Source organism: Lipophrys pholis (genome assembly GCF_963383615.2).
Source record: "Lipophrys pholis genome assembly, chromosome: 16".
Classification (NCBI taxonomy): domain Eukaryota; kingdom Metazoa; phylum Chordata; class Actinopteri; order Blenniiformes; family Blenniidae; genus Lipophrys; species Lipophrys pholis.
The window spans coordinates 18,387,146-18,398,195 of NC_137634.1; the positions used below are offsets into that span (position 1 = coordinate 18,387,146).

The 11,050-nt window shown below is 41.1% G+C and overlaps 1 protein-coding gene across 1 annotated transcript in view; it reads left to right on the forward strand.

Moving 5' to 3' along the window:
- Positions 1-10,836, forward strand: part of gabra6b (gamma-aminobutyric acid type A receptor subunit alpha6b) — a 31,015-nt gene extending 20,179 nt beyond the window's left edge. Inside the window, exons 9-10 of the mRNA XM_080483940.1 lie at positions 44-300; positions 9,316-10,836. Coding sequence (XP_080340066.1) covers positions 44-300; positions 9,316-9,328 — 270 coding nt within the window. The 3' untranslated portion in view covers positions 9,329-10,836. The remainder of the gene's footprint in view (positions 1-43; positions 301-9,315) is intronic.
- Positions 10,837-11,050: the final 214 nt, after the last annotated feature.

Sequence of the window (11,050 nt, forward strand, 5' to 3'; positions counted from 1 at the left end):
TTCCTCTTACAGCCTTCATGTTTTTCCTCATTGCCTCTCATAGATGGATGCCAGCAGCGTGCTGAAGAAGAGGATGAACTCTGCCCCGCTGTTTGATCGGCCTGCCAAAACATTCCCCAACCCACCAGTCAATGCCCAAGCGTTCCTGCAGCAGGGTTCAGCTGTACCAGCCAACAATGTCCTTACTGGCACCAGCATCATCGACAAGTACTCACGCATCCTCTTCCCCCTTTCATTTGGCGCCTTCAATCTGGTCTACTGGATTGTCTATCTCACGAAGGACACCATGGAGATGTCCAGGTGAGCAGATGGCATGGCTCTCACAGATAACTCCAGCATTTGTTTTGTAGCACACTGATCAGTGACGGTGGGACTGTTTGTTGTCTTCACTAAAGACAATATGATAATTGCAGGTTAGTTAGCATGAAAGATGAACAATATATAGGATGGATTAAATTAGCGGCCAATCAGGAGGAACATTGTGTTATGTTTATTGCTGAATGAATCTTGAGCTGATGATTACATCAAGTGATGCAGAGCATGCGCAGCTTTCAATGTTGAAGATTGAGTCGTCTGGCAATATTCATAACAAACACAATACTGACTCTCAGTGATGAATAGTCTTCTGTTCTTTGTGGGCAGAAATGCAAAAGTTTCAACTAAAAGCCGTCATCAGCATATTCAAGATCATGCAAGAGGGATAGCACTCCAAACTTGGTCCTGAGTGGTGATTTTTGCCTCGCTTTTGTCTCCTCTCCTCTGCTTTCTGTATCAGAGTGTGTGCATGTGGGTAGGGCTCTCCTACTTATGTACACACACACACACACACACACACACACACACACACACACACACACACACACACACACACACACACACACACACACACACACACACACACACACACACACACACACACACACACACACACACAGTAACATAATGTGACTACATAACAAAGACCTTACTGCTGAAATAGTCTTGTGTTGTCTTTTAAGTTAGTGTTTTCTTTATTACTCCTAAGAGTAACTCTAAGTGCAACAAAATCCACCTGAAAGAGACAATAGGAGCTTTTTCAGAACACATATTGAAAGAGCAGAATACAGCACGCCTGATATCTCATTATTTGTTGGGACTCCTGCAGCATTTCCATCTAGATTTTTTTTCTTTTCCCCCAACACTGAAAAGGAGGATATGGACTTTTATGTGAAATTGAACGTGTATGGCCTTGTCTTTAGGAGTGTTTTACCTAACTGTGAGTAAGTTAATTAGTCAAAACACTTAATAATATTGGAATAACCCGCAAAATGGAGACAACAATTAAATCCTAGTCATATAAATCATTTCAGGATTATATTAGGGTTTGATAAGTATGACTTATAGTTATGGATATGGTGGTAATTTTAATTATGACTAAATTGAAGTGAGTTTAAAGTCCTTTGGAGCAATGCAAGCACGGCTGGGCATGTGTGTGTGCATGCGTGCGTGCGTGCCGTATGTTGACAAACATAAGGCTTGGGGCCAAAACTGGCACCCATAAGGATCCAATCCGGCCCATGACATGATATCATCAAAAACAGAAAACATTGACTTTATTAATGCCACACGGCGAAATTCAGTCATCACAGCAGCTCAACGTTACACAAATACTTAGAGACAGACAAGATAGTTGCACACAGGAGAATAGACTATGTATATATAAATAGATAATTATATAAATATATATACATCTATACACATGGAAATACGGGGGTGGGGTATAGGGAAAAATACAATATTTGCAGTGTAAGTACCATTTAAACAGTTTATTACTCAGTTCCTGAGTAATAAACTGACTCGCAGCAGCAGGCATGAATGACCTGGATGGTTGCTGCAGCAGTCTGCTACTGAAGGAGCTACCACTGTGTCATGGAGGGAATGAGAGGTGTTGTCCATGATGGAATCCGGCTTTGCCAGAATCTTCTGCTCACCCACCTCATCAGTGGTCTGTAGCAGGGTCTCTAGGACAGAACCAGCCCTCCTAACCAGTCTGTTCAGTCTGCTCCTGTCCTTGACTGTAGCAGAGAAGTACCAGCAGACTACTGCATCAAGAATAGCTGATGCTCCCACAGTGTCATAAAATGTCTTTAACAAGGTCCTGCAGACTCTGAAGGACCTCAGCCTCCTCAGCAGGGAGAGTCGGCTTTGGACCTTCTAGTACAGGGTGTCTATGATGGTAGCCCAGGTGAGATTATTGTTGAGGTGAACACCCATGTATTTGTAGGAGTCCACTGTCTCTACGTCCAAACTGTGGATGTTCACTGGAGTGTGTATCGGCACCTTACTATGGAAGTCTGTCACCATTTCCTTTGTCTTACTAGCCATGATCTGGAAATGGTTCTGACCACACCAGTCCACGAAGTTGGCGATGACCGCCTTATACTCCCGATCGTTCCCCCTTGATACACGGCCAACAATGGCTGAATCATCAAAGAACTTCTGGAGGTGGCAGCTGTCCATTTTGTGGCGGAAGTCAAAAGTGTAGAGGGAGAAGAGGAACGGAGAAAGCACAGTGCCCTGAGGAACGCCTGTACTGCAAACTACCACAACTGCGCCGCAGCCGTGAAGCCTCACATACTGCGGTCTGTTGCTGAGGTAGTCGATGATCCATGCAGTATTAAATATAGGAGATGGCTTTTTGACATTACACTGTATCGTATACCAGAAAGCATCAGTCAGTCAATGGCTTTATGTTGAGATTATAGTGATTTTATGTAGTGATTATTTGGTTTTTGAGGAGAAAAAAAAAAGGTTTTGTTACTATTTTATTAGTCCAGCCGATGTATGTAGCGCCTGTACTAAAATGTGTTTGACATCCCTGCTCTACAAAATCATCAAATTCTTTGTTCCATGCTAATTCAGCAATTTTAGTAATAAAAAAGAGAAAAAAAAAATTCTAAATACAGATTAGAAGTTCTAATCTGGATTCAGGTTTGATAAAAAGCGTTGTAGAACAGATTGAATAATTTTACAGGGTTTTGATGGAGTTTCTCCTCTACATCACCTCAATAGATCATGGGTATGACATTCTAACAGAGCCCTGGGGGATTTACAGCTAAACCTACACTGTGTACTTGCACGTTTGTGTGTTTGACTTGTCCCAGCCATATGCATAAACAGATGTGTATGCCCGGCCCGCTCGTACATTTATGTGCACACTATCGATGTGCATCACCACTCCTGACTCCCGGGCTTTTTAACTGTGAGGATTCAGCTCCTTTCATTCCAAGCCTTGCTCTTTCTCTAAAAAGGGAAAAGCCCTCAAGGCATGAGCCGAGACAACTCAGATGACATGACAGTGTTGGCAGGCATCAGAATAGCTCTGTGTGACTAACCCTCTTAGTGACACTCTCTTAACTGTTTCTAATAATTGATAGGGACTTTAAGCTTGAAGGCAGATCTTGACAAACTGCTAGTGAGGAAGCAGACTGGTGGTGTTTTAGCTATAGAAAACACAGTGATTTGAAATTATGTAGGTATGCACGTTTATGTCTATAGGTGATGTGATTGTTTATACCAAACACATGTTTCTTCTTTCTTTTCTTTTTTTTACATACAGCACTTACAAGTGTGACTGAGGATGTGAAGTGAGTGGGGGGCTGATAAAAGGAAAAAAAGCAGGTGAAACAACACCTAGTGTTACAGGGCCGATAAGTGCAAATCCCAGTAGTATTAGAGGCAGGTAGTGTAAAGAACAAGCCTAACCAGAGGTTGTCACTCCCATCGATTGTGGTTACATCATGCTAAATGTATGAGTCAAGATGTCTTAATATCGACTACAACTGTCATCAAACACAAGAGCTGCAGGCGGTGTTGCAGAATTTACAGTTGGGTTCATTTTACCTCAGTATATCACTTGTTCCCAAAAAGGTTCACGGTCTTTCTCAGTACTGAGTGTGTCCTGTTTCAACATCCAAGTTCAGCACATTCAGCACTTGTAACCAAATCACATTAAGTTATTTATTTCATGAGTTTCACTCTGAACATCTGAATCATTTTGCAATTGTTGGGAATCAGGAAAGAGCTTTCGTGTGTGCGTGTGTGCGTGTGTGCGTGTGTGCGTGCGTGCGTGCCTGTGTCCATGGTTAGTGCATCGGGTATCCTTTTTTATGAACGCTCTATGAATTTTGTGTGTGGGCTTTCATAGTGTTTCTGGTTGGAAATCTCTGAAGTTTTCATGAAGGCATAGCTGCCATCACTAACACTCTTTTTGAGACAGCCAATCAGACATCAGATGGAGAGGGGGACTCGTTGTCCTGGTAACTAGAAAAAAATTAAGAAAAGTTCTCTGCCTGGCCACATCTTCACAGTATGTCAGACAGAAAGGATAACAATAGAAACAGGAAACAGGAAATTGATAAGGCTGACAATGAATGTTGCTGATGTTGTGTGCATTTTCATTACCTGATGGTATCATCCATCTCATCTAAGCGGCTTTTTCACTTCTGAACAGATGAAAACCTTTAAAACTTCAAACAAGTCTAGTTGCCTTTCGAAGAGTAGATATTACGTGGTTCGTATTCCATGAGTGCAGCTTGGATAGCACAACATGACAGAAACTATATGCAGAAGTAGGATTTTTTTCCTTTCATTTCGCCAATGAGTCATGCCATTTCTCTACAGTGGCAGGCAATTAGAACAAATAGCATCTTACTATCATCATCATCATCATCATCATCATCATCATCATCATCATCATCATCATTATTATCATGATGATGACGATTATGGTTATTTTTATTATTATTATTATTATTATTATTATTATTATTATTATTATTATTATTATTATTATTATTATTGTTGTTGTTGTTGTGTTTATGGGCACCTTTCAGACCACCATGCAATAAAAGAACAAAAAAGGGAGAAGAAGGAGCGGACAGAACAACACATGATATTTTAGTTTTGTTTTGAAGTGAGGGGGTGAATCTATGTTGTGGACATCAGGGGTAGTGACCTCCAGAGTTTATTGTGTGAAAACGAACAGACGAGAAGGCAAGGTGAATAGAAAAGGAAGATTTGAGGGTGTGGGCAGGTATGTCGATGGAAAGGAAGTCAGAGAAGTACGGAGGGCCTTTCAGTTGAGAAGAAGTCTCGTGTTGGACACAGTAGGTGATGGGGAGCTTCGTACGATGGGAGGAATATGTCAGGTGAATGAGGTCCTGGTGGTGATATGGAGGATTTTCTCGGGAAGATCTGAAAGTAGTTGCGGTAAACAAGCTGGGAGGGGACAAGACTTTAAGCCAGAATGGTGGAGATCTAAAGGTGGGTATCAGCTGTAGATGGTGCAGGTGTGAAAGGGCGGCATGGCTGGGTTGGTAGAGTGGTCGTCTCCCAATTGGAAGGTTGCAGGTTCAATTACCATCTCTGCCTGCCTGCATACAGTGTTCTTGGGCAAGACACTGAACCCCAACCTGCTGTGGTTGGAAGGGGCCGATGGCACAGATTGTGAGCCTCGCGTCCCTCCGTCAGTCTGCCCCAGGGCAGCAGTGGCTACATGCGTAGTTTACCACCATCCACTGTGGTGTGAATGAATAATGCAATGTAAAGCATCTTTGAGTGTCAAGAAAAGCACTATATAAATGTATTAATATTAAAGTGGACCGATTCATGTTATTGATATGGTTTCTAAAGTTAAGTAACTTGATATGAAACTGGTAAGCTTTGGAGAAATATATTGCAACAAATACAGCCAAGAGTGTCAAACACATTTAATTTCAGGGGCCACATACAGAACAATTTCACCTTGAGTGGTTAGAATAGTGGCATAATAACCTTCATATATATAAAGTGGCCCTTTGATTCTGATTACTTTTACCTTTATCCAAATTTAGCATCCATTAAAATGAAAGTTGTTGGTTCATTTCACTCCCGAGAAATAAATATACAGCTCCAGTGGCCCAAACTGAAAGCCGATAGCAGTGCGTGGAAAATACTCGTCTTTTTTCTCTTTGTATTTTCCCTTTTATAATAGAGGGCCCTCCTGCAAAGATGAGCTAGACCAGAAGAAAAAGATTTTCTGTTTGTGAGAACGTACGTGCAGGTGTGTGTGTGCGCGTGTGTGTGTGTGTGTGTGTACTTCTGAGAGGATACAGCCGTACAAGTGTATAAATGTGCCATGGCAGCAGTGCCTACCAACTGCAGGCTATTTTAATGAATAGCTCTATTCAGGGTGAGACATGAAGGAAACAAATTTGCTGAAAACACTTCCTTCCATGAAGGGCCTCAGCTGGTTGGCTGACTGGTTGCTGGCTAGCTGGCTGGCTGGCTGACTGGTGTATGTGTGTCAGAGCGGGTACAGCAGGCGATAAGCCTTGCTCCTCTTTATTGGCCATCAGAGTGCCAGGCTTGAAAAACAACTTCCCTATTGTTGCTCATAAATCAAAACCACTAAATGCTGTTTCCAACTCAATTCCTATTTTTGACTGCGGGGCCGTAGCCATAACTTTTGTGTAATGATCATTCAATTACTGGCCACTCAGACAGGGAGCGAAGAAGACAGATATAAACAATGATCCACTATCTATCATATTTCTCTCCTGGGCCTTGTGGGAATTGTTAAATCAGCCTTTGTCCCCTAGTTTGTGAGTGCCTACATGAATGTATGTCACACACATCTGTGTGAGTGTAGATGGAAGTCTGTATGTGCCACCATGGGGAGAAATATGACCAAAAATTCTGTAAATTGCTCCCTGTCCCTGATTTGCTCCTCTAAGATTCTAGCTCTGTCTCCCTCGCCTAACATCCCTTGAACGGAAGTGCTTTTTTGACTTCTTGGTTTTTATCAGTGCCACTCTTTCAAAAACACTCTCTCCCTCTCTCAGCGAGCAACTGTTTGTCTCAATATCCCCCTGCCCTCCACTTCTCTTCACCATGACACACCGCATGCACTCTGCCTCCTCTTGGAGACTAAGGTGGTTAAAACAAGGGGTATCCCTCTTCCTCTTCCTCCTCTGCTCAGCATCAGTCACCCAGCCACAAGAAGAATAAGCAGTAACACTGCACTAGTGTCTTATCATTAGCAACTCTATGGTTGCATATTAATTGTCTGATTATTCCAAGGAATAAACTCAATGCAGCAGTGCAACCTTGTTTAAAGTAAAATAGTACTATTACCAAGAGGGTAACACTTGTTTGCCCTCTATATGAGTCAATACAGGCCAATATGTGGGTTATGTGACCTGTTAGTGGCGCCCAGAGCAGGACAAATGGCTCATTTTAATTCACATTGAATACAATTATGGGTTATTTCTTTTTTCTTCTTCTTAAAAACATACATTTTCGATTGGTCAGAACATGTTGAACTGTATGCTCATGAACACCTTGCGTGACACCACCTGCAAAGAGTATTCAGATGAGGTTTTCATGTGCACTATCCCAACGATCTGCTGGGAAGGGGATCGCTTTGATGTTCCTTTGCTTGCATTCACCATGGACTGATCAGGGGGAGCATTGAGCCCCCACAAGCAAAAAAAAAAAAAGAAATGGTGAGATTGCCATTATTTTCGGTCATAATTATTTAGTTTTGTGAAGAAAAAAAAAATAAAAAAATTTCATCACGAAATTCATAACTTAAAAGTTAAAATTTAACTCAAGATAAAAGGTCTGTGGCTGTTTGTGGCCGCTGAACTAAAATATGTTTGACACCCCTGATTTAGTACATGGGACCCATTATGTGACACAGTCAAATAATTCAGTATAATACATTGACAACACTTGTTTCTTCATGTGTTTTGAAATAAAATTATTCATAAAAACAATAATATTTATTATTTATGTATTTATTGCTTATTCGTGTCGAAATCATGCTTTTCCAACAGCACAGGGATGTTTATCTCTCAAAATACAGGAATAGATAGATATAATCTATAAAAATCCAGATATGGTCGATACCGCTTCATCTAATTTATAGCAAATAATTGATGAAGAAATGGCATCCTGTGAGCACGTAGGGAAAATACTTACTCACATTCACACCTTGGAACAGTGAAGAGTCACCATTTAACCTGAAACGCATGTTTTGGGGTCTGTAGGTGAGAATCAGTTTTCCCACAGAAAATCGAGCATGCACAGGCTCATCAGGTAAACTCCACACAGAAAGATTCCCCGGCCTGAGCCGACGGGGCAGTGCCAACACCACAGCGTGACCAGAGGCTATACAATGTTGATTGTCATTTTTTGATGATCTTTTGCCTGCACTTCAACCCTTTTACTACGCTATAGCATTTATCTCCATTTTATGACTATAGTCTTGTGACAACATGTACAATGGCCTTCTCCCCCTTCTCCCAGGATAACTTAAACTTTCAACATTTGCAAATCATTCAATATTACTGTGTTTTTGATGGTACTGAGAAACGTGTGCCCTTTTTCCTGTGATTGGTCACAATGTGTAGGTCCGCTGTAATTACTTTAATATGAACACGGAATCCTAGTCCTTTCTTTAGTGGTACTTCTGGATCCTCTAGATATCATAACTGGTAGGAGATATCGTTAAGAGAATTATGCATATTGATATCTTGTCAGCTGTGACAGGATAGGAGTGAAATAGTTGTTATTACATGCCAAACAGCTATTTGATAAAACTGTTATTAGTTCTCACTGAAGTGCAGCTTAAGGGGGTATATGTTTCTACACATATGAAGTCATATTATTGTTCATGCTACACAATCTGCACAACACATACATGCATCTTCTAAATAAAAGTTCTTGATTTCCAAAATGTAATTGAAATTGAATGCATTTAATGCACGTGTATACATGACCACAGTATATCTCCACATCTTTCAGCCAACATAACAAATCTCACAGAAAACTAATATTCTTTTGCCACCAGGTATAAAAGTTCTCTGGCTAGAAAAAAAAAGAAAGAAAAAAAAACCTCTCAGTGCTGTCAAAAGTGTCTCCTGCTTTAACACATCAAGCAGAGGAGGTGGAGGTGTGAACTACCTGGCTGAGGTTCCCAGATGAGTTTCCGGAGGTCTTTGCAGACAATATTGGCAGCGAGGGACTGAATGGATTCAGATTTGAAATCCATCCTGGAATGGTTGCCAGCCTTCACAGCAAGACCGAACCGGGGCGAGCAGTTACATCATACCAGCGTGCATCTGTTCTTGTGTGCAGGCAGATGTGGACGGATGTGGAACTGAGTGGGTGTGCATGTGTAGGTGTCTGCATGCATATATTAGTATATTTGAATATGACAGAATGTGTTCTAAATCCGAGTCTTTTACAAATTGTCTCTTTCATTGTCTTTTTTTTTTTTTTGTCTTACAGGGACACTGTCTAGGCCCAGAGTTTGTCTTCCTGGAAACTGTACACACACACACACACACACACACACACACACGCACACGCACACGCACCCACACACGCACACACATGTATATAAACACACATGCAACGTTTTTTGTTTTTTTTCTCAGATGATAATTTCATGACGTGAGGGATGACAGACATTTGCCAAGCACTCTTTTATGCCACCGTAGTGCATTGTATTTCTTTTCAAGTAGTCACAAGGAGAGTGAGTCTTTTGAGAGCAGAAACACCGACTCCTATTGCCAACTTGACCAGGGAGCTCAAAGCCATGTGGGCCCCAGGCGCTGGAACAATTTCAAGTAGGTACTGCATCTCTCTACCACTCTCATTTATTTATTTTGCTTCCCTGGTGTTTTTTTTTTTCTTTCTTTTTTTTTGTTGTTTGTTTTTTAAGTTACATGTCAAGGCTTGTGTCCCTTGCGAAAGTGGATGAGAAGAAGACCTAAAGCCAGCTGGGCTGCAGAGACAGAAATACAGCTATCTTGTTGTATGTATTTATTTTTCTATGTAAGTGCAACATGCATGCATTCCCAGACAATAAAGTGACTTTGCATGTGTGTCTGAAGTGACACATTCAGATCCTTGATATTTAGAAAACACAAGGAAATGTATGTATCATCCTGTCTGAATCTGTTGGGACTGACTTGCAGACACTTTCTTACTTTCAGCTTATTTCCACACTGTACTCTCCTCACAAGATTTTTTATTTGTTTTTGGTTCATTGACCTAATTTCCCTCTGCTGATGGGATATAGAGGATGTAACGCAACATCTTCAAAGGGTTTATATGGCGTGTTTCACTGATATATCGACTGGGTTGTGGATTTCTTGTTCAATGCACATGTGAGAGAAAACATGCATCCATCCACCCAACCAACTGGCAGGAGTTTATTCCAGTGAGCAAAAAGTCAGGGACACCACAGAGAGAGGTCATCAGTCCATCAAGCGAGAGTTACCTATTACCATCACGCTTCCACATTTGAATAAACATGCACACATGCTACTTGGTTACACTTTGTAACTTTGTATCAACTATCTTGAGAACAAATTCTTCCTGTATGTCCAAAAGCTACAAGGGGAAGAACAACTGTCGGGCTTCTCGGATTATCAAAGGTCAGCAGAATAATAGCTTAGATCTGCAAAATACTATATGAGATGCAACACACCTCAAGAGTATTGTCCCAAATGTGTGACGTGGCATGAGTCTCATCTTTATTTCTGAGAATAAGGAATATTTTTATACAGTAATAGACTAATTCCATTTCTTCATATTAACATCACTTGATACCCTGCCGTACAGCAAAGCTCAGAAACATGGCTCCTCCACTGAGAAGATTTAGGTCTTTATATGCTAACATTGTTTACATTTCCTCCCTCGTTGTTCTGGTGTATTGTACTCATTTCAATTGAAGTTCAAAGATTCCCGCAGCGGTTGCCAACTGCTTCTGGAGATGACAGCCGTTGCTCCTGGTTTTTCATTAAAAACAGCAAAAAATAGAAAGTGAAACCTATCGTCATCAATTATACAAAATGCCACAACATATTCATTAATAATCCACTTGACAGGATTTGCATACGATTATGCGCCATTTCCAATTAAGTAGTGAGGGGAACATGTTAAAGCCATGCGGTGTCTAAGTATACGCTTGTGTGTTTATTTCCTCATGACATCAATCATGCAGGAAGATGTTCTC